The 26,337-nt window shown below is 51.4% G+C and overlaps 9 protein-coding genes across 9 annotated transcripts; 7 read left to right on the forward strand and 2 right to left on the reverse strand.

Annotated features, from left to right (window-relative positions):
- Positions 1-794: 794 nt before the first annotated feature.
- On the reverse strand, positions 795-3,055 carry CC77DRAFT_686730 (hypothetical protein). Its single transcript, XM_018532763.1, has 2 exons — positions 2,510-3,055; positions 795-2,459 (listed from the first exon to the last, which is right to left on the reverse strand). Exons 1-2 carry the CDS (start codon positions 2,937-2,939, stop codon positions 985-987), a joined length of 1,905 nt encoding a protein of 634 aa, XP_018388466.1. The 5' UTR covers positions 2,940-3,055; the 3' UTR covers positions 795-984.
- Positions 3,056-3,459: 404 nt separating this feature from the next.
- On the forward strand, positions 3,460-5,354 carry CC77DRAFT_1017876 (Inosine/uridine-preferring nucleoside hydrolase). Its single transcript, XM_018524495.1, has 4 exons — positions 3,460-3,569; positions 3,682-3,886; positions 3,936-4,246; positions 4,359-5,354. Exons 1-4 carry the CDS (start codon positions 3,528-3,530, stop codon positions 4,944-4,946), a joined length of 1,146 nt encoding a protein of 381 aa, XP_018388467.1. The 5' UTR covers positions 3,460-3,527; the 3' UTR covers positions 4,947-5,354.
- Positions 5,355-5,445: 91 nt separating this feature from the next.
- CC77DRAFT_1029131 (hypothetical protein) lies at positions 5,446-6,782 on the forward strand (the record flags this gene model as incomplete). Its single annotated transcript, XM_018526495.1, has 2 exons — positions 5,446-5,636; positions 5,777-6,782. 2 exons carry the CDS (start codon positions 5,446-5,448, stop codon positions 6,780-6,782), a joined length of 1,197 nt encoding a protein of 398 aa, XP_018388468.1.
- A 2,498-nt stretch (positions 6,783-9,280) lies between these two features.
- Positions 9,281-11,602, forward strand: CC77DRAFT_983696 (transcription factor PacC). The gene is made up of 3 exons (XM_018536152.1): positions 9,281-9,583; positions 9,681-9,978; positions 10,069-11,602. The coding sequence occupies exons 1-3, from the start codon at positions 9,404-9,406 to the stop codon at positions 11,373-11,375; spliced, it is 1,785 nt and encodes a 594-aa protein (XP_018388469.1). The 5' UTR covers positions 9,281-9,403; the 3' UTR covers positions 11,376-11,602.
- Positions 11,603-11,683: 81 nt separating this feature from the next.
- Positions 11,684-12,879, forward strand: CC77DRAFT_1017879 (hypothetical protein). Its single transcript, XM_018524496.1, has 2 exons — positions 11,684-12,114; positions 12,181-12,879. Exons 1-2 carry the CDS (start codon positions 12,046-12,048, stop codon positions 12,610-12,612), a joined length of 501 nt encoding a protein of 166 aa, XP_018388470.1. The 5' UTR covers positions 11,684-12,045; the 3' UTR covers positions 12,613-12,879.
- Positions 12,880-13,177: 298 nt separating this feature from the next.
- CC77DRAFT_1038646 (hypothetical protein) lies at positions 13,178-16,073 on the forward strand. Its single transcript, XM_018527124.1, has 5 exons — positions 13,178-13,285; positions 13,345-13,930; positions 13,989-14,863; positions 14,912-15,338; positions 15,390-16,073. Exons 1-5 carry the CDS (start codon positions 13,256-13,258, stop codon positions 15,680-15,682), a joined length of 2,211 nt encoding a protein of 736 aa, XP_018388471.1. The 5' UTR covers positions 13,178-13,255; the 3' UTR covers positions 15,683-16,073.
- Positions 16,074-16,652: 579 nt separating this feature from the next.
- CC77DRAFT_1006468 (hypothetical protein) lies at positions 16,653-17,693 on the forward strand (the record flags this gene model as incomplete). The annotated part of the gene is made up of 1 exon (XM_018523418.1): positions 16,653-17,693. The coding sequence occupies one exon, from the start codon at positions 16,653-16,655 to the stop codon at positions 17,691-17,693; it is 1,041 nt and encodes a 346-aa protein (XP_018388472.1).
- A 4,089-nt stretch (positions 17,694-21,782) lies between these two features.
- On the reverse strand, positions 21,783-23,788 carry CC77DRAFT_687379 (D-galacturonic acid reductase). The gene is made up of 6 exons (XM_018532768.1): positions 23,658-23,788; positions 23,395-23,557; positions 23,204-23,338; positions 22,892-23,150; positions 22,444-22,839; positions 21,783-22,393 (listed from the first exon to the last, which is right to left on the reverse strand). Exons 1-6 carry the CDS (start codon positions 23,679-23,681, stop codon positions 22,129-22,131), a joined length of 1,242 nt encoding a protein of 413 aa, XP_018388473.1. The 5' UTR covers positions 23,682-23,788; the 3' UTR covers positions 21,783-22,128.
- A 679-nt stretch (positions 23,789-24,467) lies between these two features.
- CC77DRAFT_687369 (aldolase) lies at positions 24,468-25,922 on the forward strand. The gene has a single exon (XM_018532767.1). The coding sequence runs from the start codon at positions 24,706-24,708 to the stop codon at positions 25,687-25,689; it is 984 nt and encodes a 327-aa protein (XP_018388474.1). The 5' UTR covers positions 24,468-24,705; the 3' UTR covers positions 25,690-25,922.
- Positions 25,923-26,337: the final 415 nt, after the last annotated feature.

The raw sequence follows: 26,337 nt of genomic DNA on the forward strand, positions 1-26,337 counted from the left end.
TCCCTATTATGGAGCACTGCAGCTATAAAAACAATGCCATGGGCGAGAAGGAGGCAAGACGTAGGTGTGGGGACGCAGGCCAGAAGTTGTGAGGGGTGGTTTGCATGCGCGTGCAAGCAACTTCCCTGCTTGGTGAAGGGTGTGGTCAACTGGTACCGGCGCGTGCTATCAGAAGGAAAGAGAAGGAGAATTACTACAACGAAAGACAAGCAGAAGTCGGCGATCCGAGACACGGCCGCACACAATGGGTCCAGCAGCCGCAATGATTCGTGAGAGAGTCGCGACGGGATGAAGGAGCCCTTGGAGAAGAGGATTTGGGAGCGTTGCTCTGATTGCCGGGGAAGATGGTGATTCGCGCTTGGCTGCAGTCTGCTCGGGCCTCGTCTAATCTGCGCCGCGACCAAAGGGGAATGGGGACTTCATGGGTCCAACTCCTTAAACCTGAACGGCTTTGCGACAGCTATGTGCAAAAAGCAAATACTACTTGGGCACATGGTTCGCAGTTCCAGACACGCGCTTCCTTTTACTGTTTGACCATCCCCCTTCCCATCGCTGACGAGCACCAAAAACACCACACGCCGGGTAAACATCGCAGGCACCCATGAACCAAGTTTGATTGTTTCCGTGTTATGCACACAGACTGCTCAGTGCACAACTGTCTGGACAAGCTTCCGTCTCCCTACGCCTTTCCCGTTCCTGACAAGATGGCCTCCGGCAACGGCCCACAGCCCGACGTTGCGATGATCGAGCGAGTCTAGAGGCCGTCAGTAGTTTAGAGTTTGGTCCATCGTGTAGCCTCAAAGTTTCAAAGCCTCCATGCAATGTCCATGTCTTCACCTTCGCAGTTCCAAGTGGGAGGCCCAGAGTTTCGGGAGCATGCATGATCGATGTGACCCACTGCGAGTACCCAATTGCCGGGTTGGCGGCAGGTATAACGCTGTTCACCATTTCAATATCACACCGACTATGAACTTCAATTCATTATCACCAGCCAAACGTTTCGTCGTACCAAAATACGTCGTGCCCTTTCTTCACCCACACTTCAACGTTTCTCTTCAGATCATCTGTCAGCCTCTTCGGCCCGCAGCAGATTACCGCCGTTCTCATACCCTTGCTAAACACCTCATCTACCACGTTGCTAAGATCCGGCCTCCCGCTCTTGACAAGCATCCCCTTTTGCGACTTCTCCATTTGCTCTTCCATGTCCAACAGCTGCTCATTCTCCTGCATTTCGATCACCTCCCCCACGTCGTCGTCCGGATCGATAGCGAAAACACCGGTCGCGCTCGCATCGGCTCGTGATCTCGGCCCTGAAGGTCGTGTAACATAAACTTCTACGCTGCGCGAGCCATGTAACAATCCAGTCTCATTCGTGTCGGCTACTGCGTCGTCTTCGTGTTCGTCATCAGATGCGGAACTCGCAGGGAATGCCCACTGTGTTTCGGCCAACTTCTGAACCGCCCAAATGCATCGGATCTGCGTACCTACAGGCGCAGGGTCGTGTAATTCGATAATGCTCCGATAGATGGGTACGATAAACGTTGCACCAACGCCCCCTGCAACCAAAAGTACCTTGTCAAAGTCTGAAAAATCCGGTAGGCGACTTGACGCCCCATATGGTCCTTCGAGGGAAAATGGCAAGATGGGAATATCGCCGCCAGCTGTAGGCAGCATTGGCACATTACCTCCTCCTTGCGACAAAGAGCGCGCTAGCTCTCCCAGATACTTTGTGTTGCCGTTAAGCGTTCTCGCAATAAGGAGCAGTTCCTTGTCCTTCGATGGGAGAGAAGCAACGGTGAAAGGATTCGTCTTGTTTGTCATAAGCCATTGGTCGTACCATGTGGGAGTCTTCCCCCTGATATGCGGCCTGCTAAGATACACATGCTGCCCAGGCTTCCAAACAAGCGCAGTACTCTCTGCTGGTAACGGGATGCGGATCTGGACAAGATTGGTGCCAGGAAGAAGTCGGAGGGTGCCTTGGTACATGTTCAAACGCAAAGCCCGGGAAATGACATGAAATGCTTCTATCGCGAGGACCTCGTACACGTATATGCGGATATGCGATACGTGTAGGTACAGAGGCACAACGATGAAGTTCGCAATGGCGATGTGCGAGATGTAGAACACCCGGTAGTTCTTTCTTCGTACGAATCCCAGGGCGGTCGTCGAGATAGTGGAGAAGAGGATGATGCTGACAAGGCCCCAAATGACATCCCAGTCTTTGATGCGCTTTGCCAGGAAACCGGAAAGAATGAAGAAGTTCAGATAGAGGGCTGTATGTAGTAGGAAAAGTAAGAATGTGATGCGTCCCAGTATCTGATGCGAGGCCTTGATTTGCTCATGGGAGAGTCGCGTCAAATACTGTACGGGGCTGTAGGGCGCTCGCACCGCAAGTAGGTAATGGATCGGTAACTGTGATGCGCCAACTTGTCCGAAACGTTTTGTGAGATGGAGATAGTCTGTGTACGGTCAGTCTAAGTCACAAAGGGCAAATATTCAGAATCCATACCATTGCCAGTATGAGCAATGCAAAGGTACCCCAGCCATACGGTCCAGATACTTGCACCAATCCATTCTCCTCTTGTACCCCAACCCCACCCTCCAACCACATCCTTTTTCATCCACCATGTCACCCTGTTACAGCCACTCTGGATACTTCGCAGCCATCCTAATCTATCCTTTGGCCGTTTGGTGAACGATGGCGATTTGGGCTGATCATACCTCAAACTAGTCCTCATCACCCAAGACAAGGCGAAGCCAATCTGGAAAAGCGCAAATATTACCAAGACCGACCACTGTGCGATAAACCCATACCACTCCAGATACTCCCGGCGTTGATGTTTCTGCTCGTCATTCAGGCTTTCAAAGTAATACCCAAGTGCCCAGTATCGATCTGTCTTCACCTCGTGGTGTCCCTTGTGACGCCGAAGGAGATCCATCTCGAAGTTCGCTCAACGCAACCAACGTTGCGTATCGCACATGTGAACAGCTCCTGGATCAGCCCGGCTTTACGGCGGATAGGTCCTCGACTGAAGAACCTACAGAGATGGCTTGCGGCCTCGAAGTGTACGCCTAACAACCGGCGCGTCGCGACTGAAATGAATGAAGCCAGGTGTAGGACAGCGATGTGGAGCAGTAGCGTTGTGTACGTGTGCTTGTCACGAATCCGTGTCTAGCATGACCTAGGCTCGGACTTGGATGCAGGGCTGACGGTGCCGGAGAAACCAGCCAATCGAAATTTGCTCAAAGCACCCGGATGAGCGAGCTCCTTCTTCCTCTCACCGCTATGTTTCGGAGCAGGCCAGTGGTGTCCTCTAAGGCCTTTGGGTGAGAGCCGAGCATCAATAGAACGGACGTCGATAGAGACCCGCGTTCCTGGTTCTCCAGCCAGTAGGGGTGCGGCACCCCGTGGACCCCACCAAGCATCCCGCTTACGACCCTGCATGTGCATACGGTGCATGTGGTACGTATCTGCAGTCGAAGCTGCACGTAGAATAAACACGGTTCCCGGGGCCATATAATATACTATGAGCGCTCCTTCTTCCAAGACTCCAATTTGGCTCGACTGCGTGTGTATTTGCTTGTGCCTTCTTCATGTGCAATGCTGACCAAGTAAGGATACCGGGCATGATGTGAGTCTCAGATAAGCTCTCCCCGACACGCTGCTCATCGTGACTCCAGGATGCCTATGCCCTCCTGCTCTGCGCGCACGATCCAAAAGTCGAGCTGCTCGGCGTAAGCACTGTCCACGGCAATGCTGCGCTCGAGCAGACCACGTACAACACAAGGGCAATCTTGGAGGCAGTTGGAAAGCGCCATGTGAAGGTCTATACTGGCGCTTCGAAGCCTCTCGTACGCGATGCTGTACATGCTGCCGACATCCATGGTACAGGCGCCTCCCCGAACAACTGATGGTTATGCGCTAATTGTCGCAGGCGAGTCCGGCTTGGATGGTGTCACCTTGCTACCGAGTCCCGTCGAACCAGCAGCGACCGACGTCGACCACCTCGAAGCCATGTACCGAGCGCTCATGGCTACACCACCAAACACCGCTTGGTTGGTCTCCACGGGCACATTGACCAACATCGGCATGCTATTTCAGAAGTACACCCATCTAGCGGCTCATCTCAAAGGTCTCAGTATAATGGGTGGTGCGGTGGGTGGAGGTTTTACGGATGCGCCAATGGGTACGGTTGAGGGAGAGGGCGAAAGATTTGGCAACTGGACGCCATATGCTGAGTTCAACGTATGCTACAATCTTCATATCTGGCGCCAATAGACAAGGCTGACCTACTCCAACAGATCTACGTAAGAAAACCGATTGCTCCAAAACACGGGGGGAACGCTGACATGTCTAGTGTGATCCTGAAGCATCTCACTTCATCTTCTCGCACCCTGTTCTTAAGCCCAAGACGACACTTGTACCTCTTGATCTGACGCATCAAGTTCTCGGTACGAAGAAAGTTCGCCAGACACAGCTATACGGAGATGCGATATGGAACTCGCCAGGCTCGAAGAGTGACCACACACCTTCGGCTGTGCGGGCCTTGTTCACTCAAATCATGTCTTTTTTCGCAGGGACATACGCTGAGGTTTTCTCTATAACAGAAGGGCCACCGTTACATGATCCGCTCGCTGTCGCAGCTGCTTATAATCCCGAAATATTCGATGACAGGGGCGGCGAACGCTTCCAAGTTGATGTAGTCACCGAAGGCCTTCATTCGTCCGACAAGTCGAAAGTTGGTGAGCTTGGTAGAACAAAGGTCACCAAGCTTCCAATCGGTGAAGGTGGCTGTCGCATACCCAGAAGCGTTAACCTTGATGCATTCTGGGGCAGCATCGAAAGTGCGCTCAAGTGTGCAGATGCAGTCAGTCCAATGCCCAAGGTTTCTATCCAAGAGCTGGAAGAAGCTGGTGTCTTCAACGGTATCGAAAAATTACAATGAAGGTGTCACTGGAGCGGAGCATGATAGATACAATGATAGAAGGGATAGAGTAATACAAACTCCTCAACAAAAGGAGTGCTGAGCACAGCCAAGCTTCAAAGGGGGGTGGTAGCCGTAACTGATGAACCTCGATTTAGCCTATTTCCGTCCTGCCGCATACCTTGCAACGCCGAAGCTGTTAGCGAATGACCACAATATGTGCCTTGGCCTGGAAGAAAGCAACTGCCTTAAATAACAGACTCGAGAGTACTACTCTGTGGTCCCACCAATTAGCGTTTGTTGGCTAAGGTATTCGAGCCCAGGCTGCTGTGTTAGGATACCCGCTTTGATAGCATGTAAACACCTCTCTCTGCAATCGTCTTGTTTCCAGATGAACATTATAAAGCTTTACATATTGTTGCACGGGATTCATATCATGAATGTCCTTCAGAGCTCACGGTATACCTAGCTCTAAATTATATCATATTGCAGTACGGGTTTGATCTCGAGGCCTTACGCCATGCTCTCCAAATCGGGGTTGGCTATCACAACAACAGTAGATACTAAGCATTTTACCGACACTTTCACCGTCACCAACGATAGGGAGACTATATTTTATCATACCTTTGTAAGACCGGACTGTATATTGGGTTACACTGTACTTCCGGTGGCGGGTAATCGACGAACAGGGTTGATAGGAATTCGGATATCGTACAACAAGTGCCATGTCTGAGATTTCTTCCTTTCTTCGGTCACCTCGAGGACTTCAGAATGAAGCTTTCTGTCATTTGCTCTGTCTTCCCGCTTGTACTTGCTTCTCCAACACCTGCCCCCATACATCCACGCTCCAGCTTTGTCTCTCACCTGAACTCAGCTCCAGGTCTCAGCGATCTCGCAAAGAAAGCTGGGCTCAAGTACTTTGGTACGGCTGTTGACAACGTAGTCCTCGACAACGATGGATACACTTCCATAGCCTTCAAGCGCTCCGAGTTCAACCAAGTAACCGCCTCCAACGGCCAGAAATGGGTACACACAGAGCCGCAACGCGACTTTTTCAACTACACTTTGGGAGACCAAATCGTCGACGCCAGCAAAGAGGCCGATCAGATCCGCCGCTGTCACACATTTCTCTGGCACAATCAACTCCCCACCTGGCTCACAACAGGTACCTGGACCAAAGCCAGTCTGCTTACGGTCCTAGAAAACCACATCAAAAACGTCGCAGAGTATTACTGGGACGATTGTTACGCATGGGACGTAGTAAACGAAGCTTTTAACGACGACGGCACACTGCGAAAGACAATCTGGTTGGATGCCATCGGTCCAGAATACATTGAACATGCATTCCGTCTAGCAAGACAATATGCAAGTCCAGGCACCAAACTGTACTATAATGACTACGGAATTGAGAGAGTGAACAACAAGAGTTTGGCTATTGCGCGTATGATCAGAGAGTACCAAGGCGTCGGTGTGCCCATTGATGGTGTGGGGCTACAAGCACATTTTACAGTGGGCAGAGCACCGTTGTATACTGATATTCGTGCTTCGCAGCAGCTCTTTTCTAGCCTGGGTCTGGAAACAGCGTTGACTGAACTTGATGTTCGAATGACACTGCCAGACAATGCAAACAAGACAGCTGCCCAGGCTACCATCTATGCTGACTCGGTTCGCGCATGTGCGGATGAGGAAAGTTGCGTTGGAGTCACAGTTTGGGACTTTTGGGACACGGTTAGCTGGGTGCCTGAGACCTTTATAGGGGAGGGCAATGCCTGTCTCTGGAATCAGAACCTGCAGAGAAAGCCAGCATATTATGCTGTTGCTGATGTGTTGAGAAAGGCGGGTGAGAAGAGAGGATAGGCTGAGATTGGGGGACAGGAAACGGGCCAAGCTCTAGGCCTGGAAGGTTGTTTGTTGGTGGGTATGTCGCTATCGATGACGTTTTGTTATAGCAATGAAAAGCTGTAGACGTGTTTAAGCCTCCGTTGCGAATCTTATTCTGCGTGTTATCTAGTATGCTTGTGTTTGGGCAACGCCAGCGGGGTGACGCATGCCACATAGAGTCTCGGTCAGTGTGCTTTCAGGGAGGTCTTGCATGTCATACTCTCTAACGTGTCAATGGTATGTTTTCTGTTCTAGACTGGACGATGGGGAGCATCACGTATTTGCACGATGATGCCGCCAGCCATACATATGCGACAAAGCTTAAATCTGCAGAGTTTGAGCTGATCCTAACCAGCCGTTTGGGCATCGATCTCTGGCAGGACCTAGTAGATGATCCTGTGTTTCGACCAAGGGCCGCCCCCATGCGGATGTCGTTTAGATTTATGCTGACAGCAAGACGGCGCTCAAAACCCTACGACGGGTTTCGCAACGGGTTGGTCAATAAAGAGTTGATGTGACGATGTTCTGCGGAGAAAGTACATGTTGTTGCTTGGCGGCTCAAAATCAAGAATTCCGCTCTGCCGTACTCTTGGTGTTCGTGCGGGACGAGGAAGCGGATGCATCGGCAGACAGGAACAGAGCGTGATGGGCACTAAGACCTGCCCCAATCTTCCAAGCCCCTCCGCTGATCTTGGACGACGGAGTAGTGGCAAGGCGTCCGTCATGGTGCAGATAGGAGGTATATGTGGCGGTGCTGTGGCTCGTTCGTCCGTCCACTACGCTTGCGCGTTGGCTGCCCGAGTGGGTGCTACAGGTGGCTGGTTGCATGCATTGTATGTACACGCGTCTTTTGCTCGGTAGATATAGCAGAGAGATCGAAACTAAGTCATTTGAGGTCGCGATGTGTCCATGATCAGGTACCCTAATTCATTAGAAACGAAGAAGGCCCGTCGCAAATGTGTCCCTGAAGATAACAAGGTACGCGGGGAAACAGCTTCTTTGCTAGAAATTCATCATGGAATTGTGACACTTATGCTTTGGTTCAGAGTGCGCCTTGCTTGTCGAATGCAGCGATGTTGGACACAAGAAGTGCCGATTTTGGGGTGCTGAGACATGATCTAAGCCATACCCACGTTCGGGCGGTAGCTCTCGCTGCCCCTGAAGTATGGAGATCGAACTTCGGCTACGTTTAAAAAAGAAATCTGTTGGGCCTCTGGTAGAGAGTAAATAGCGCAACGCTGATATAGTTGGCCGTCAGGAACCCGTACAACTTACCATTTGCAAGGCTATACTTGCGGCAAATGACATTGTTCCGTACGGCCATACCTCCTGCCTCGTAAGCGTGCATAGCCTCAATGTAATAATCGCTCAATTCTTGGCCTACATTGCTGGGCACTTGGCGAAAAGCCAAGAGTGGAAACGTGGATGCGTGGACATCCCGCTCAAAGTTGGCGATCGTTTGAGATTTCGAAACCCCGAGCTGTTCATAGGATCTTGTCGAGGGGCTGAGCGTCCTAGGTGTGTACCAAATACTTGAGGAGTTGTAAGACTAAGGTCGATCGTGACAGAATCCATCCTTGTACGGACGCAGCGTGATCGCGATAGTAAAAAACATTGTTATTGAACCATCTCTCAAGCGTCGAGAGCATGTTGACTGGTGTTAAGAGCGCATACATTTCCTGGAGTACCATTAAAGTACTCGCCAGGATAAGGGATGCTGGACAAGCATCGATGTCCCACTGGCGCAAAATGCGAATGCGACGAGCCATTAGTCCGAGACGGGAAATTAAGAGGCCATGCGATGCGCAACTCGGTGTCTCTTTGTTCCAAGGTATGTACTCTGTAGCATAACCAGCCCGCGAGCCACAGCTGCCCAGTGGCGACGATGCGATGGCGTGACAAGAGTGTGGGAACGCAGCAAAAACTGGAGCAGATTGGATGCCAATACTTCCCGCTGTTGCTGATGAGCCAAGGGCACCAAGAGTTCCGCATTTTGATTGCTGTTTCGGTTGTGTCGCTTCAGTGTGAGGGGTCGAGGGTGTGGCAACGTATCCCATCCACCCACCGCACACAACAACGCCCATGACCCTCCTCGTCCGTAGCGCCTCTCGATACGCGCACCAAGTGCCCCGCGAAAACAGGGAGCGGTTACTTGATTGTGGTTCGCATGTGGTCATCTGCGACTGACGGATGTCGGCGAAGCAATCGCGTCTGGCCAAGATGAGGGCCAAGGCGCCAGTGAGTAAGAGAGTGGGGCAGCTGGGATGACAAGGCCGAATCACATTGAGGCTTTGCCCACCATCCCCGGACCTTTCCAAGCTCGGCTTAGCAGGGCTGTGCCTCGTTCTTCGACCGCGCCAGTTTCTCTTTCTCTGGGCGAATCTTCGCCCGCTCCGTTCCGCTGGTAAAAGCTGCCAACTGCCCGCGAAAACCTCTGGGCGTTCTCTCCTCTGACTTTGCTCCACGACCCCAGGCTGCTCTTTCCACCCCGCGGCTTAACTTTGCGATATCTGTCATCACGTTGAGCTGTTCTGACTCTTTTGCACACCACCAACCTTCATCATCATTGGCAACTAACATTCGACTTCGCCAAGACGATGAGCGAAGTCCAGAGTACAGTGCCCGCAGCGGCCACAACTCCTCAACAACAACCCCAAGGCACTCCCATCCAGCAGAATGCCCCAACGCCCGCCTCAGTTGCTGGTGGCTCAGGCGACCAGCTTGTTTGTCAATGGCAAAACTGTGGTGACCGTCTGCCCTCTGCCGAGCAGCTATATGTAAGTTGACCGCCAAGTATTTCTAGCGACTGCATATCGCGCCGCGACGCGTTCGATCTTGTCGCTTTGTCGTTCTAGTCCGCTGACTCGATTGCAGGATCACGTTTGTGAGCGCCATGTTGGTCGCAAGAGCACCAACAACCTGAATTTGACCTGCCAGTGGGGCAACTGCCGCACCACCACGGTCAAACGCGATCACATCACTTCTCACATTCGCGTACACGTCCCGTTGAAGCCGCATAAGTGCGATTTCTGCGGTAAGGCGTTCAAGCGCCCTCAGGATCTCAAGAAGCACGTAAAGACGCACGCCGACGATTCCGTATTGCTCCGTTCTCCAGAGCCCAACCGAGGCGGTCCCCATGGCGCCCAAGGCTACCCGGGCCAGAACGGCAAACGTAAGTACTCCTCACATGACTTCGTCGATCTCAACGTCGGCTCTCACGTCTGCCCTTCACTCTCTTTCAATATCTAACAGACTACTGCAGTGGTCGCTGACTTGCAGGCACTTGCCGCTACAGCAAGTGGATACCAGTATCCCGATAGTGCCCTTGGCCCCAACGGAGGTTACGGCCAGCAACACCCAGGTGGTGCTCCAGCTGGTTTCTATGGAGGCCCACCCCAAAACTCTGCTTACGGTCCAGTCTACTATGCTGTCAACCAATCTCAACAGCTCAACAACGACTACGAGATCAGGAAGCGTGCTGCATACGATGCGCTAAATGAGTTCTTCGGAGACGCCAAGCGTCGCGCAATCGACCCTACCACCTACTATGATGTCGGTCAACGACTCATGGGTCTCCAGGGTGTGCAGCTTCCAGTACTTGGAGGTGGCGGAGGCGGCTACCAAGGCGCCGGTATGTCTGAGTATGGCCACGGAGGCTCAATGGTTGCTCAAGCGCAGCACCCGCCCATGCACCACCCCTACTCCTTGCCGCTTCCTAATTTGAGGACCAAGAGCGATCTTCTAAACATCGACCAATTCTTGGAGCAATTGCAAAGCACCGTCTATGAGAACCCCAACCACGCTGCAGCCGCTGGGGTGGCTCATCCTAGCCATTACGTTCACACTGGCGCTGGCTACCGCTCCAGTAACTCACCGCCTGGCCTATCTTCTAGCCACTCCCAGTCATCTCACGCTACTGCTATTGGGTCAACCAGTGCCGAAACCCCGGCTCTGACTCCTGCATCGAGCGTGCTATCGTACGGATCTCAGCACTCCCCCGGCGCGCAACACTCCTCAAACAACGGTGTATCCCCCACGTCAAGGACTTCAATTGGTAGCATGTACCCTACTCTTCCATCTGTCAGCGCCATGTCGGATATGTCAGCTGCAGCTCCATCATCTGGGCTTGCACCTGCGTTTGATACTGATGGCCGTCGACGATTCTCCGGGAACCTTCTGCAGAAGGCTGCCCCAGATCGATCAGAGAATGACATGGATACTTCGAGCGATGGTGCTTCACCCAAAGACCGCCGGGATTCCGAGCAAAATAGTCTCCACCATGACGTTAACCAGCTGGCTATTCACTCGCCTAAGGTTGACCCTGCTCTTCGCTCTCCAAGCGTTGCTTCATCAACCCCCACAGAGCAAGGTGACTCATCTCAGCAATCGTGGGTTGAGAACATCCGGGTTATTGAAAGACTTAGGGCATACCTCAAGGACAGGCTGGATTCCCACGACTTCTCTGACGATGAGGAAGACGTCAAGCACGTGCATGAGCGCCGCATGAGCGATGATGATGCGCACAACCTTTACCCAGTATTGCGTGCTGTACAAGAGGGTCGAGAGTAGTGCCCGTGCTGTTTGTGGGTTCGTGAGGTTTCGTGGAGTTTAGCTCGGTGGGATGGTGTTCAGGCGTTCGCCAAATCTGGTGGCATTATCCGGGCTGACGGTCAATGGTTGTTTTATCGAGATAGCGATGTCTTCCTTCTGTTTGTTTCATGGCCACTACCAGGGATTAGGCCTTCCTGTAGCATGTTTAGCTTCACACTTGTTAGTCACAATGTGCGAATATTACGATTTTTTAGCTCTTCAGCTTTTCAACTTGATGCTCTACGCGTTACACGTGGCAATAACTGCCCATGCTTGAGACATGTAGAGAAGTCCCTCTTACCTGGTTTGCACCCGTACTTGTTGACTGCGGAACCTGCTTGGCAACCCGCGTTATCAGTTTGCCAAGCTTATGACCAATTCAGACCCCACATTGAGTCTCGTTGATCGTCGTTTAGACAAGCCTTTCCCCACGTTGCTATCAGTCCAGAACGTCGGGCACGGATTGATATGAGTTCAGACGACCCACTCGGAGCCGCGTACAATGTAATTACGCTCAGCCTCCTCGTCGTTCTTTTGTGAACATCATTCATCCCTCTTGTGACATACCGACAGCTCCTGTGCATCTTTGCGACACACAGCAATATATCCAACAGCAAACCTGAGTCATCTTGGTGAGCACTGTTTTGCGATGGCGTACGGGCGCGGTGGTGCAGGTAATTACTACGCGGCGCAGGAGCAAAGCAAGAAGGCAGTTGAGGCGAGTTAATGCATCTCTTGCATTGTCAACCGTATAGACTTTCAAGAAAGCTGACAGTCTATACAGGACGTCGAAGCCAACCGTTCCACTACCGATACACAACCTATCCACTCTTCGACCCCAGTGCAACCTTCAAATTCCTCTCAAGACTACGCACACATGGGTCGCGGCGGTGCTGGCAACTGGTATCAGCCCACTGAGCTTCAGAAAGAAGGTACCTTCACACAGGCTGTTGACGCAACCGCAATCCCTACGTCATCGAAGCCACAGATCAGCACACCTTGGCATCCTGAGGGTCAGGAAATGCCTGTCGCCAGAAGCGGGAGAGGTGGCGCGGGTAACTTCGTCTGGAAGAGTGAAGAGCAGAAGAAGGGGCAGAGGGATGATGAGGAGAGAAGAATAGAGGGGCTGAGGGATGAGGTAGAGAGGAGTGTCGAAGCTGGATTGGCGAAACCGCCTTTCGCGCTGCTTGGGAGGGAGACGCAGAAGGGCCGGTGAACGAATCGACAGAATTCAACATTCGGCGGCTATGCGAAGACCCAATAGGTGGGCAGATTTTCAGGCTCAATGAACCAGTTTAGCAGGGATCGATAGAATCACGCTCAGACTCCTTTGTATCCGTGTTACAATGTACGTCGTTGCACGTTATCGCATGCTGTCTGCGAAGGAGCTCGCTTCTGATTAGATGTACTTGGGATCACTGGAGTGTATCTTGAAGGTGTACGTAGTGATGTGCCTGGCGACTCTACATATAAGATAACAGTGTATAATTTCATGATTCGTTTTAGGGTTTGTCTAAGCGGAGTTTGACCTTGGAACTTTTGGTCTTCTTCTCTCAGAAACGAGCACACTTGCTCAAGTCACTGCATATGCAGGCAAACATACGCAAATTAGCAGTCCAGAACCCAAAACCTAAGCCTTGAGCCTGTGCTTTCGAAGAGCTTCTTCGTACGCGTCTCTTGAGATGGCTCATGACGTCGCTTCCTCTTTGGGACAACAACGTCCGTGCACTTTGTTTATCGACGCCCTAGCCGATAACTCCCCCGTCTTGGTCTCTCCCCACCCACAGACCAGCCCCAATCTCCGCTCATCTTCGTGTCGCAACCTAGTTGTGGATCATTCTTCGACACTTCGTGACAACATGGCGCGTCGATCAGCTCGTTTGCTCAAGGTATGCGCGCGTATTGCTTTTCTATCATTTGTTTACATCTACTAATGCGTCTTCTGTAGCGTGAGACCACGCCCGACACCTCCATGCGATCCGAAGATAGTTGGCATACCGCCTCGTCGCCAAACCTAGGACTCCCGGATCTTCCAGAGTTGCCAGAGCCCGGTATGGAGCAGAAGAAGCCCTCGAAAGCCTCTGAAGGTACCAAGGCCGAGTCAAAGCTACCGCATGCGACCGCTACACCCACATCACACAAGAACAAATCGACCAAGTTGCCCATTGATGCCGCCAAAAGCCAGACTCCCAAGGATCGCACCCCGATCAAGCCAGCAGGGCAGGAGATGCATCCCGCGCACCATCATGCGAGTACAGCTAAGATTCTAGATGAGGCGCGCTGGCTCGGGTTTCAATCACTCGGTGCGCATACCGCGCCGTCCAAAGCGGCTGGCTTAGCAGGCCAGGCGACGCCGTCGAAGACCCCAGTACCTGCTGCTTCGACGGCCCAGCTTGACTCGTCGCCCAACTTCCGCTTCCGCTTCAAATCGCCCTTGTCCAAAGATGAGGCTACACTGAGCCCAAGCTCGCGCAACATCTTGAAAGACGCTGGGATTACAGGCACTCCCGGCGGCGGGAGCCGTGCTCTGTTTGGTCGGTTATAGCCCGCTCAACCTGTTTTGCTTTTTCCCGAGTACTGATTTTGATATAGGCACGAGTGAATGGTCTTCCAAGGCCGACGTATCTCCCCAGCGCAAGAAGGCCGAAGCTAAAGGCAAGATGGCTCGCTTCAGTGACGTGCACATGAAGCAGTTCAAGAGCATGGATTCCATCGCGAATCACCCTTCAGCTTTCCGCGCCGACCCTACCCGATTCAAGCCTGTCGTGGGCCATCCTCTAAAGAAGTCGCCCTCGAAGCCAGACTTGGCAAACCCGGAGACGAACAAGCTCAAGCGTACACAATCCAAGGTGGATCTGGCAGATTCAAGCGCGAGTTCTGCTAGTGGTCTCAAGCACACACAGTCGAAGATGGAACTGGCAGCGTCTGGAAGCAAAATTCCTTCAACTCCGTTGAAACGTACCCAGTCCAAGATGGACAATGTCGGATCTAGTCTGCCACGCTCTCATTCAACAGCCCGCATGGCTCCTCCTACACGGGACGGACGACCAGCCCCCCGCGATAACGATGGTGACCACAACGCGGCGGCAAAGCGTATCAAGCGTACCGAGTCAGACGATGCTGCTACCACTCGTCCTGCGTCTCGGGAGAAGACGACTGACGTCCCAGCACGTGTAACTGCTACCTCGGCACGTAAGAAGACCTCTCAGACCGCGCTTCCTCGCCTAGCTGCGCGATTGATGACACCTACAAAGTCGTCTATCGCGCGTTCGCAGAGTGTGAAGACTCTGAAGACTACGTCGATGATTCCAACCTTGGGAGGCTCACCTTCCACAAATAACCTGGGAGTCTCACCATCCATTAACCGCAGCGTCAAGTTGCCTTCAACGGGTACTTCATTCCCTCCCACTAGCAACATTGGTCATTTGCAGGCTATGAGGGATGGAGCACGTGACAGTATGCTCAAGGTATGCGTATTCTTCGATATCCATTCAAGCGTTTACTAACAGCAGTAGGCAAGCCAGAACCTTCAGCGTGTCCGGTCGATCCTCCGCACGCCAAACCGCAAATTCTCAGACGACCCTAGTAAAATCGCGGCAGGCACTCACGTGTCACCTCCAGCTTCAGACTCCGATAGCACTCTGCCTGTGATTCCTGCTACAGCTCCTGTCAAGAAACAAGTCAACTTCAGCAGTAGTACTTTGGAGCGTGCATCACACGACGAGCTGGGCAAATCACCGTCACCGATGAAGTTTAGAGCAGGCAGCGAAGTTCCTGCTGGTGCTGTAATCTACCCTAACCTGGGCTCAGGTGCACAACACCTAGACCTTTCACAAGAGACTGAGACTCCTCTCAGCCCGTCACGACGTCTCACCTTCGGTGGCGAAACTCCCAACCACCCTCGTTCCTTCTCCTTCGAGTCTAGCAAGACTGTCAACTTTGGTACGTACACACTATGGGTTCTGTTCTCTTTGCATGCACTAACTTTCTCAGGACCGACGTCTTCTGGTACGATCCGCATGGTCCGTGAGAGCAATGTGTCCTCTGCTATTGACGGTACAAAGCGCAAGCTGGAGACGCTCCAAGAGACGTCTGACAAAGAGAACGACGGCCCCCATCAAGATGATACACGATCCAACAAGAAGATGAAGCGCACGCCTGCGCCTGTTGCGAAAACTCCTGCCAGCACGAGCAAGCTGCCTCGCCACACTCCAGCAGTACGTTCAGGTGCCATCAGCAAGTCGAGGCTTGCTTTCCTTGCTACACCCAAGCGAAACAAAGCTTGAGCTTGTTTGCCTTGGGCCTTGAGCGTAGCTCTATTGGGATGTATCGTCGTTGCAAGCTATAGCTGGCGTACATTGTCTTGTGATACAGCGAACATTGTTCTCAGTTCACGTATTCTGTTTGCCATTCGCTGGCGTATCGGTTATGATGCCTGTGCATCATCTTACGACTCACGCCATTTTGTTTCTGCCACATCTTCTTTCCTTTCATTCAAGTTTATAATTGCTTCGGAGCGTAATGGTTGGTAAAGCGTGAACCTCAAAATCTTCTCCTTTGTTTCTGGATCTCAGGTGTCCAATGGACAATGAACATTACGAAAACGGTCCTCATGATTAAGCTTAGCTTGTGTATAATACACTAAATGAATGGCATACGACAGTCGAACACAGTGACAGATAATCCGATATAACTCTAAATATGTTGTATGATGCGGTACAATGATATTCTTTTAGTTGTACAACTAAGATCGATCAAGCATTATGAATGTTGCAGTGTGTATGACTAAGCCGAGGGACATGAGCAATGAAGTGGGTCGAGTTCCGCGTGCAGCGGTCGGAGATTCCGAACCGACGTCGGGTCTCATAAATTCACACCGCTTACAGAAGCCCCCACTACACACAAAAGGGCTTTTCTAGCAAGTTACTACGTCATTCGAGTACGCGCGGACAGCTTACGGCCTTGCTACACTGGCAGGGCGACTTTCACTCCACCACCGTGGCGTCGCTAAGCAACCTTGTCGACGAATTGAAGAATTCCTTCAACTTCTTCAACTCCCACTCACTACTCAGCTCAACGACGCCCTCATCGATACACGATAAAGAGAATCAGCCCACAGACGCGCTCTCGAGGTTTGTGCGATTCTTGCAACATCCACGTCTCCACGACATCACCGAGTTTCTCACGAACCCCCACCTCGACGATCCAACCTACCTTACTACCCTTGCTATCGCACTAGCATCCGTCGTCGTAACCATGTCCTGGTTCTCTCGCAGCACCGGCGGAAACTGGGGAGGGCGCTTCTCACCCTTCGGGCGACCAGGCAACTCACCAAATGCCGGGGTCGTCAATGACTCGGATTTCTCATACATTACGAACGAAGATCTGCGAAGGAACGGTCAGGCGCAAGCGCCTGAAATCGTAGATTGGGACGACAAGAACCCAGAGCGAGAGACAGACGTTCTCATCTTCAAGAATGGGCGCACAAACTATCCCACACACTTCCCGGCGCACAGCATACGGGATGGAGATCTGAAGATTGGCACGGTGCGCCAAGCGGCTGCGAAGAAGCTAGGCGTCGATGACCATCGGCGCATACGCATGTTCTACAAGGGCAGAAACTTGAAGCACGATGAACGCACCGGACGAGAGGAAGGCCTTCGCGGCGATGGGAGTGGTAGTGAGATTCTAGTCACAGTCGGCGAGACCCCGGCAGGCGGTCTGGCACCCGGCGCAGGAGAGACACAACGCGCATACGGTAGCGAAGGTGAGGATGAAGATGACGACGATGAAGATGATGTCGACTCGGGTGCGAATACCACAAGCAAGAAGAAGTCCCGCAAGCGCGGCGGTAGGAAGGGTAAGAAGAAGAACGCTTCATCCGCAAACGCATCTGGCACTTCAACGCCTGGCTACACCACTGCCGGCGCGGGCGCGGAATACCTCCCCATCCCCTCGCACATCAACGCAACCCCGCGCCCAACCTCCGCTCCTCCCTTGAATACCAAACCCGCCGAACCCCAGACCCCGATCGGCAAACTCGATGCCATCGCTAGCAAGTTTCACACCGAATTTGTCCCCATGTGCGTACAGTTCATGGCTGGACCACCAGAGGACAAGGCGAAGAGGACGTTCGAGTACAAGAAGCTAAGTGAGACTATCTTGACACAGATTATCTTCAAGCTGGATGGTGTCGAGACTGAGGGTGATCCAGACGCGAGGCTCAAGCGCAAGGCCCTCGTCAAAGAGGTCCAGGGCATGCTAACCAGGCTGGACGAGGTTGGAAAGGCTGGTTAAGCTGTCACAGGAGATGAGAGAGATGGGAGCATGGGATAGAACAGGTCTGCGCACCATTCTATGATGTAGTGAAGCAAGAAACCGAGTTCGCTAATGGAGGCACGAACATGTATGGTCACCTTGCTGTCGCTGTACTTCCTGGTCGAAATTGCATTGAAAGATCATGATCCAATGGACAGCTCTGATGAAGGGCCAGCAATCGAGTCGCGTACCAATGTCAACGAACATCTTTGATCTATGCCTCTCTACTGTGCCTTTGGTGTACTCTTGTAGTCTTGCCTCGTTCTCCCCCTGACCTGCTGTATCCTTGCTTCGTGCTTGGTCAGGTGAGCCGAGAGCGTAAAGATATCATCTCTTTCGTTGTCCTTTTATCAATGTTGTTCCATCAAGCTCTCTTACTCACAAAGGCCCCAAAAAAAACACGTCGACATGTCAAGAGAACATAGCAACTCCCGTATGCGAACAGTCTGCCTTCTCCGTTGTAATGTATGGGATATATCTTACGTTCGAGAGCAGCCTATTACATACGGCAGGGATCAACTGTGTCAGTGGCACGACTACCGACAATCTATGTTCTTGCACCGTTCGAAATAGCCAAAGCAGTCTCAGCTGTTACGCGACTGACACCTGATATGTCATCAATCGATATGGAGATCGCAACTTTGCGAAAAACGACTGCATCAGTCTTGACGTACCTTTGGACTACTACCAGCACAGAAATCATGATTCAGTAGAGGCGCGTAAGCCAACCCAGAACTAGATATTGAAAGAGCTGAAGACGAGTTAATTGTTGAATTGCGACTCGGCATAGAAGAATTGCATGGATGGTAGAGTGCTGGACGGGGGGATAGCATGACTGTGTGGCAACCGTGGTCAAAGGAGAAGAGGTTGGATGAATAGGTTGTTTGGGATGCGTATCAGCGCCTCGGTTTGGGTAACCAGTAAGGTTGATTGATTAACACCCTAAGACTTCTATTCTTCTCAGGTAGAATATTACTCATCTGTTTTTTCGTTGCTTTCTACATTGGAACCTCAAACATCAATATTCGTGTGCTTGTCCTTACTTCAAGTCGCTTCTATGCAAAGACTACAATTTCGTGACTCAGATGTCAGTAAGGAGGAGTGAGCAATGAAACTACACCGTAAAATTGCTCAACCAATATTCAAGCTCTCTAGTCAGAAGCGGAAAATCCCAAATGTAATGCAAGTTTAGCTAGTAACTCCAGAGCCGTGTCTATCATCCTGTAAGATTCCCAGGCTGTGGCAGTACGTCAAGTCATGTGGATGTCATATTCATTCAGTGTCTTGTACGATATTCAATGTCGATTACTGTGCGAATGACATCTCTGTTGGTGACGAAAATGTTTCTGGCGAAAATCGTACTTGAGAAGGCAGTTCCGTAATTTTTACACTCGGAGGTCCTTCTTAGCAGATCGAAAATATGCCAATACTTTGATATTGCAGCCATGTCGATGCTTCTGTTTCGGCAATGGTTTGGTAAGCTTTATTGCTGGTGGAGACATTAGACTTTAGATTTACCGAGAGCGAGACTTCCTGCTATGAACCCCTTCATATATATCAAAGCCTCCACTTGTTGGGGTCGTTATTACGCAAGAGTTCGATGAATTCAGAGCGTGGAACAACAAGATTAATCTCAGACCCCAGGAAGAATTTGTCACGGTTCGTTCCTAGCTCGTTATTCGTGATTTTCTGATTCAGAACAAGCACTGGGATGTCCGTTAGCCCTGACATCTTCCATCACGTTGATGCTGGAGACTGTCACCAATCAATTGGCTGGCTGTCCAGTTTACGCAAATTTCCAAGATTGAGCGAAGAACATTTGGAAAGGTTCGTCCAACATTAGCTTTGCTCTACCTAAGTAGCCTGATCCACCCGTGTTCATTGTGATGATGAAAAGGGGCTGTGGAGTCGAACTTTAAGGAATGGATTTCAAGAGACGTTCATCATGGAAGATTATGAATTCTATGGGAATAATACGCCACGATCGAACGGCTTGAACGAGCTGTCAAGCTCGAAGATTTAGGTGAGATAGAGGTGTAACGTCCTTGCAAACCAGGCAAAGCGAAGAGCACCGTGCTGACCTGCCCGATATCTTCCAATTTCTTGTCCTAGAAGCGACTCTATGGCACTGCAATATCGAATCCTTAGTGATGTATTCCGTGCTATAGAGTCGATATAACCCGACAAAAGGACGATATCAAGATTATGAAGAATTGAATACGATTTAGTGTTACTATTACGGTGTGAACACCGTTCGAGTATCTGGGGGTGGCCTCATAGTTGTGCGAGAATGCTGACGGTCGAATGTCGGCCTTGACGGAGGTTGTTCGCTGGCCCACATAATACCTAGCTAACACCGATCGATCGCACCTCAATTTTGTGGAAACCTCTGCATCATTCTGGTACGAAGGCTTTCGAGGTTGGAAGTGAGAAGGTTTGAGATGGTGGCAGTGATCTGGCGTCTCTGATGCCACCTGCTTATCTTAGCTGAGTACCTACGTCATGACAGTAGGCCTGCTAGGACTAATGAAAGCCCGCCTTTCCTGGGTTCTATGGCCAGTATTACGCAAAGTCAGCCAGTAGGGTGGTGTCAACATCAGCATGCCTCTTAAGCGCTTGGCATCTTCTTTACCTTCAGCAACCAACTGGACAACATCTTTTGCGAAAGCCAATATGAAAGATCCACAAGCTCCCGCAGCATCAACTACACATTGGTTATCACAGATCCTGTTTGAGGTTCGATCCTCCAGAATGATGTTACCTAGCCTCAAGCGTTTGTTATGGCTGTGGTCCGGTCGTAGTTGTTCGTAGACGCTGCTGAATGCTAAGAGAACCAGCTTAGCGGCAGCCAAGCTTCTCATCTTAATGCCAGAGTTGTTCGAGTCGTAGTGTCGTGCGTGGATGATGGACTGTTAGCAGTCGATGATCAAGGTAGTCCAGTGCGTGTCAAGCGATATGCCAATTTCAAAAATTATGTTCCACTCGCCGCTTGTGGAGGGCATAAAAATGAACTTCGTCTTTTCCAACCTCTCCTATGGTTCTTTGGTGGGTTGCAAAGTTCCTGAATCGCTACAGCCGATGAATTACAGCTCACAAGCAAACTCCCCTTTGACATTAGCGATGTCGTGCTGTTCACATTGGAAAACACAGCTGATAGCATCGAAGCCTGCATTTAGAATTTCGTCTAGGACCTATACGTTAATCATATCGAGCTAAGTGAAGGCAATGTTGCGAAGTGAGGCTATCTTACTCACTACTATTATCCTTATGCCCCAACATAATGCGGTCTATTCTTTTACATCCATCTCTCGCGTCAGCGTCGTCCTTGCTGAAGAGAAGGTCATGTTCCTCCGCCTGAGCTGTCGTTGGAGTCAAGTCAAACGACCAACCAAGAAGAAATTCAGTAGCTCTTGTTCGATAGTGACAAGCGTCGTCAACCAGTTCTCAACATTCTGTAGCTATTGTACGCGTTCAATGTTCATCACAGTATCTGTACCGGCCAGACAACCGAGATGGGTTCGTAATAAACTCATGAAGGTCGAACTTGTGATGTATACGTCAACCATCTGTCATCCTGCGCGTGAATGTAAAAGACTATTTCGAAGAGTCACCGAAGATGTTGCATCAATGAAGCAGTTCTTTGTGTGGCTGTGGTGGCTCTGTGGCTGCAAAGGCCCCTTGATCACTAAACAAAGATACATGAAGTGGCAACATCTTGTATAAACTGATGAAAAATCACAATGGGTAGGTAACAAGCGTGTTTCACTATGTGCTTGCGTACGTCTCCCTGCTGAGTAATGACAACCGCATAGTCTTACGCAAAGGGTAACCACGACGTTGGATTTGAGTTGACGTCTTCGACGTCAAATTAGAGTTCGAAACAACGACGAAAAGCCTTCCACAGATCTGAGCTAGGATAGCCAGCCATCGGCCTGTGCTACACTAAGGAAGAGAGTCAGTAATTAGGGAGACAGAGTGTCGGAGTCGGAGTGGGCATTCTCGGTCTCGGGTCCTCCCTAGCCTGCCTGCTCGGTGGGTGTTCGCCCGAACCCGTCGCAGAAACTGACTAGAGCACCCGATGATCTCCCGGTTTTCAGAAGGCCCTTGTTTTTACCTATGCCACTTTGTGGAGACCCTTGACCTTGTCACGACCTTGTTTCTGGGTATGACTATCTGGTAACCTGGCGTTGTGGGGGTGGAGCCCAGCAACGGCGTGTCAGTCACCACGTGGAACCGCGCCATCACGGATGCGACGATCACATCAGGCTAGCGATCCGTGGCTGATGAGTAAACAATGACTGTGTAACTCAGGGTAAAGGTAAGCAAGGCATATTCAAGCAAGACACTAACTAGAAAGCATGTGGGATTCGCGTCCAATTGAGCAGTGACATATCGCTTTTGGTTAGAAAGTGAACTACTTCAGAGACCAGACACCGTTCTCCTCGATGATATCAATAGGTCGGTTCTCGTCGAGCGATCTTCTGCCAGCCTCGAGGATTGCGGTTGTCGCGATAGTGTTCTTCAAAGTTGGTAGCGGCCGCGCGTCTAGCTGGTCAAGTGTGACCTCGCCTGCGTTGAGCTTGTTGACAGCATCAACAAACTTCTCAAACGAGATGTACCCGTAACCGATCTGGCCGGCGAAATTACCCTCCTCGTCAGGAGCGTACTTCATGTAGAATCTGAAGATTGTTAGCACGCGAAGTGGCAATGTTTTGGTGCTTGAACTTACGGGTTGTACCAAAGGAGGCCACCCTCATCGTCGGTAACATCGTAGCCGCGCTTTGCCTGGTTGACGCGGATCTCTCCTGTTGACGCCATGTAGTGGAAATATTGATTTGAGTGTACACCAGCCTTTTGTGGTGCTGCCCAGCCAGCTGTGTAAACACCGGTCCCAACCTTGCTTGGGTCATCTTTCTTCACCCAGTTTGTGAGTAGTGTAATAGTGTCCTCGGTAGCAGGATCACATCCCAATCCCGTCGCAATACCTTTAGCGGCACTAGCCATGACGCGTACCGGCTTCCAATCAGGAATCATAGACTCGTTGATATCGATGTGGTGAGAATTGAGGTAGTAAGAGATGTCAGAGTCGATACCTGCCCACGCTTTGAACGTTTCCAGTTGGCTCCTAGTTGTCCTGTCAGCTACTGTTATTTCCGCTTTCACAAGTTCAAACGTACTTTGGCTGGCTCATGTAAGAGTAAAAGTAGTTGAAGTCGCCCAGCTTCTGTGCCCTGAAACGCGCGTCCGCGTAAGCGGGATCGTACCGCTTGTGATGCTCAATGTAGACGAAGACATTGTGTTTCTTTGCTGCGGCCAAAAGCTCCTGGTGATGCTCTAGTAACTTTACTGCAGGCTTTGTGATGAGGACGTGAATTCCGCGTTCGATGGCGTACAAAGCGATTGGGTAGTGGGTGGTGTCAGGTGTGAAGATGGTGACTAAGAGATATCAGAGGAAGTACACAATAGAGCCGATATGCGCTGTAACTTACTGGCACTCCCTTTGGGAAGCGCGTCAATCGCGGCCTTGTACGCATTCGGGTCGGTCTTCCCTTCTTTGGGAAATTCCTCAAATGACACATCCAAGTTGTTGTATGCTTCGGAGATGTTCTTTTGGAGATGCTCGCCTGGCAGAGATTAGCATGCCACATGGGGAGAGCAATTCAGACGCCGTGCAACTCACGGATTGCGGGGAATTTGCCGCCCGATGTGCCCACCATAGATAGTTTGCCAACCTTGCCGCGTCTTCGGAGGTCGAACAGCGTCAGTCCTACAACTCCAACCTTCTTATCCGACTTGGATGCGCCTCCTCCTACGAATCCCGTCGTATACTCTCCAGTACCAACCTAGATTTGCAATCAGCTTTGTAAACGCATTGTAACGGAAGAGCATGAATGCATGCATGCGAGACAGCTGCAGTTAGGTGGCCGATGAGGGGCAACATACCATGAGGACTTCTACTGGCGCCATGATGACCGTTTCCTTTGAGATCTGGACGTTTGCGAAGATGAATTGAGACGTTCCTTAGCTACTGTCGGATTTCCGAGGGAGATGAGACGACACAAGAGCTGAATTCAAGGGGATGCGCTCGCTCAATACCCGACATAGCTTCGTCGGCCTTTGACTACTTATCGATAGCGACGGAAAATATATGGCCCAGCAACGCGATGAGGGGCACGAGGCCCTCACGCGTTCTGCCGGCAGCCGCGGCCGGATGACGTTACATCATTCGAGGCCTTTGGTCGTGGTGGGGGCGGAGTCTTGCTGAGGGCGATTGTTTTGCGCCCGTTTTCGATGGCTGTGGCGTCTCCAAGCCATCTATAAGGCAGCCGGGCTGGTCTCAGCACGCCAGAAGTGTCTTGGAGGAATCTCTTGGGGTGTGCGCGGTTGCTGGAGTTTATTGTCTCCGAGGGGTAGCGAACTTCCCCAGGGCCAAGCAAAGAGGGACAGTCGCAGCCCCCCCACGCGCCGCCCCATGTCTCATTGGTGGAAGAATGCCACCCGTCCAACACGTCCATGCTGTGCCACTATGTTCGACAGCTAACCCTGCCTCAGATGCAGCTCTATCCCATCACACAACCGCCGATTTTAGTCACTCCCATAGAAAAGGCCGCACAATGTCCCGCATTTCGCGCAGTGGTGTCCCGAACTCGCCAGATGGCCCACAGCCCTGCACCCAAACTCCAGTCTAGCCCTCACTGTCGCTGCCCTTGGCGAATCACCGAGGCGCATTTGACGAGATCTCGACAACGGTAGAGCCACTGAGACACGCCAGTCAATGTGGGATGAGACGTGAGCTCTGCCGAACTTAGCTCCTCTGACCTACTTTGCGCCGATTGCCTCCATCTCGCTGCTATATTAAAGCTGACCCAACCCGTACTTGAATCATCGATATTGTTCTCCCTTTCCTCTCTCCCGAAATTTGCATTCTCGTATATAGCCTGCCTTCTTCATCGACACTCTCTAGTCTTTCTTGACCAGACATATAGCAAACATGGCAGCAAATGGTAATGGGGCCAATGGCCACTCCAAGGAACGCACCCCTCTCCGACCGGGTATCTACTCACCCACCATGACTTTCTTCGACCCAGAGACTGAGGAGCTGGATATTCCCACAATCAAGAAGCATGCAGTACGACTAGCCGAGGCTGGTCTTGTTGGTCTTGTTACTATGGGATCCAACGGAGAGGCTGTCCACCTGTCACGGGCCGAGAAAACCGCTGTCACGCGAGCAACTCGCGAAGCCCTCGATGAGGCTGGCTACCAAAACGTTCCGGTCATCGTTGGAGCTTCTGAACACGGTATCAAGCTCACAATTGAGCTTTGCAAAGAAGCAGAGGCAGCGGGCGGCGAGTACGTTCTTACCGTTCCTCCAAGCTACTACCGCTATGCCATGGATGAAGAGGCCATCTACGAGTACTTCACCAAGGTTGCAGACGGCTCACCACTCCCAATTATCCTATACAACTATCCAGGAGCCGTTGCCGGTATCGATATGGACAGCGACCTCATCATCAAGCTTGGCAAACACCCTAACATTGTCGGTACTAAATTCACATGCGGCAACACTGGAAAGCTCACTCGTGTCGCCCTTGCTACCAATGCCTGCACACAGAAGAGCAATGGTAGTGGCTACATGGCCTTTGGTGGTATGGCCGATTTCACAGCTCAGACTGCTGCCAGTGGCGGATCAGGAATCATCGCTGGCGGTGCTAATGTCCTGCCAAAGACATGCGTCAAGGTCTGGAACTTATGGGCGGAAGGAAAGTACGACGAGGCAATTGAGTTACAAAAGGTGCTCAGCAAAGGCGACTGGGTCCTCACAAAGGCCGCCATCCCTGGAACTAAGTCAGCAATTCAGTCATATTACGGCTACGGTGGCTACCCCCGCAAGCCACTCAAGAGACTACCACAAGAGAAGGTCGACGCTGTCGCGGAAGGTATCAGAGAGGTCATGGAGGTAGAGAAGAAGTTATAGTTAGTTTACGTCATGTTTTCTTACGTTCATGATGGGTTGTGCTACGTTTTCTACACATACTTTGTTGAAAGTCTGGGGCAAAAGCACGTGTCTGCATTTATGGTGCTTTCGTCGTTGTATATAACCGTTCTATGATAGATATCCTATTTGGTTGTTTTCATTGCGGAGCTTAGTTCGAGTAAGCGCACTACGTCAGAATTGGCAGCGCCTAAGGAGGAACCTCGGAGGGTCGCAACTGCCATTGCAGCATCATCACAAACTAGCGCAAGACGGCCGCACCTTCCTTGTGACTCTCACACAGCAGAAACAGTTTCTCGCTCCACCTTCATTTGATTTGTATCTCATAGCCTTGTCTCGGGCGGCTGCTTGCTGCCACCCCGATAATCGCGTCGCATCTAGAACCTGGCTACCCTAGCGACAAGCAGAGCAGCATCCTTGTCTCGGCGATCGCAGGACCAAGCGTAAAATCTAGGTCGAACGCCAACGTTTCGCCGTCATTATTCCTTTTCTGCCCGAGCGGCAGTCGCGGCAGCTGCCACAGACGGCGCAATTCACGACAGGCTTGCACTTCCCAGTTTGCCTGTGATCGTGACGCAGCATATACGCGCAATGGTGGTTGAACAGCGATTGAGTTTACGTTGATACTTT

The sequence above is a fragment of the Alternaria alternata genome (genome assembly GCF_001642055.1).
Source record: "Alternaria alternata strain SRC1lrK2f unplaced genomic scaffold CC77scaffold_5, whole genome shotgun sequence".
NCBI classification, from domain to species: domain Eukaryota; kingdom Fungi; phylum Ascomycota; class Dothideomycetes; order Pleosporales; family Pleosporaceae; genus Alternaria; species Alternaria alternata.

Excerpts from the sequence above, each read along its gene's own strand:
- CC77DRAFT_686730 (XM_018532763.1), bottom strand. The coding sequence starts at position 2,939 with ATGGATCTCCTTCGGCGTCACAAGGGACACCACGAGGTGAAGACAGAT. Across the intron at positions 2,460-2,509 it reads CATTGCTCATACTGGCAATG|ACTATCTCCATCTCACAAAA; the intron begins GTATGGATTCTG and ends GACCGTACACAG.
- CC77DRAFT_1017876 (XM_018524495.1), top strand. The coding sequence starts at position 3,528 with ATGAGCGCTCCTTCTTCCAAGACTCCAATTTGGCTCGACTGC. Across the intron at positions 3,570-3,681 it reads CTCCAATTTGGCTCGACTGC|GATGCCTATGCCCTCCTGCT; the intron begins GTGTGTATTTGC and ends TCGTGACTCCAG. Across the intron at positions 3,887-3,935 it reads ACATGCTGCCGACATCCATG|GCGAGTCCGGCTTGGATGGT; the intron begins GTACAGGCGCCT and ends TAATTGTCGCAG.
- CC77DRAFT_983696 (XM_018536152.1), top strand. The coding sequence starts at position 9,404 with ATGAGCGAAGTCCAGAGTACAGTGCCCGCAGCGGCCACAACTCCTCAA. Across the intron at positions 9,584-9,680 it reads CCTCTGCCGAGCAGCTATAT|GATCACGTTTGTGAGCGCCA; the intron begins GTAAGTTGACCG and ends ACTCGATTGCAG. Across the intron at positions 9,979-10,068 it reads CCCGGGCCAGAACGGCAAAC|TGGTCGCTGACTTGCAGGCA; the intron begins GTAAGTACTCCT and ends AGACTACTGCAG.
- CC77DRAFT_1017879 (XM_018524496.1), top strand. The coding sequence starts at position 12,046 with ATGGCGTACGGGCGCGGTGGTGCAGGTAATTACTACGCGGCGCAGGAG. Across the intron at positions 12,115-12,180 it reads AAAGCAAGAAGGCAGTTGAG|GACGTCGAAGCCAACCGTTC; the intron begins GCGAGTTAATGC and ends CAGTCTATACAG.
- CC77DRAFT_1038646 (XM_018527124.1), top strand. The coding sequence starts at position 13,256 with ATGGCGCGTCGATCAGCTCGTTTGCTCAAG. Across the intron at positions 13,931-13,988 it reads CGGGAGCCGTGCTCTGTTTG|GCACGAGTGAATGGTCTTCC; the intron begins GTCGGTTATAGC and ends ATTTTGATATAG. Across the intron at positions 15,339-15,389 it reads TAGCAAGACTGTCAACTTTG|GACCGACGTCTTCTGGTACG; the intron begins GTACGTACACAC and ends TAACTTTCTCAG.
- CC77DRAFT_687379 (XM_018532768.1), bottom strand. The coding sequence starts at position 23,681 with ATGGCGCCAGTAGAAGTCCTCATG. Across the intron at positions 23,151-23,203 it reads GCTTCCCAAAGGGAGTGCCA|TCACCATCTTCACACCTGAC; the intron begins GTAAGTTACAGC and ends GATATCTCTTAG. Across the intron at positions 22,394-22,443 it reads GGCCTCCTTTGGTACAACCC|ATTCTACATGAAGTACGCTC; the intron begins GTAAGTTCAAGC and ends AACAATCTTCAG.
- CC77DRAFT_687369 (XM_018532767.1), top strand. The coding sequence starts at position 24,706 with ATGGCAGCAAATGGTAATGGGGCCAATGGCCACTCCAAGGAACGCACC.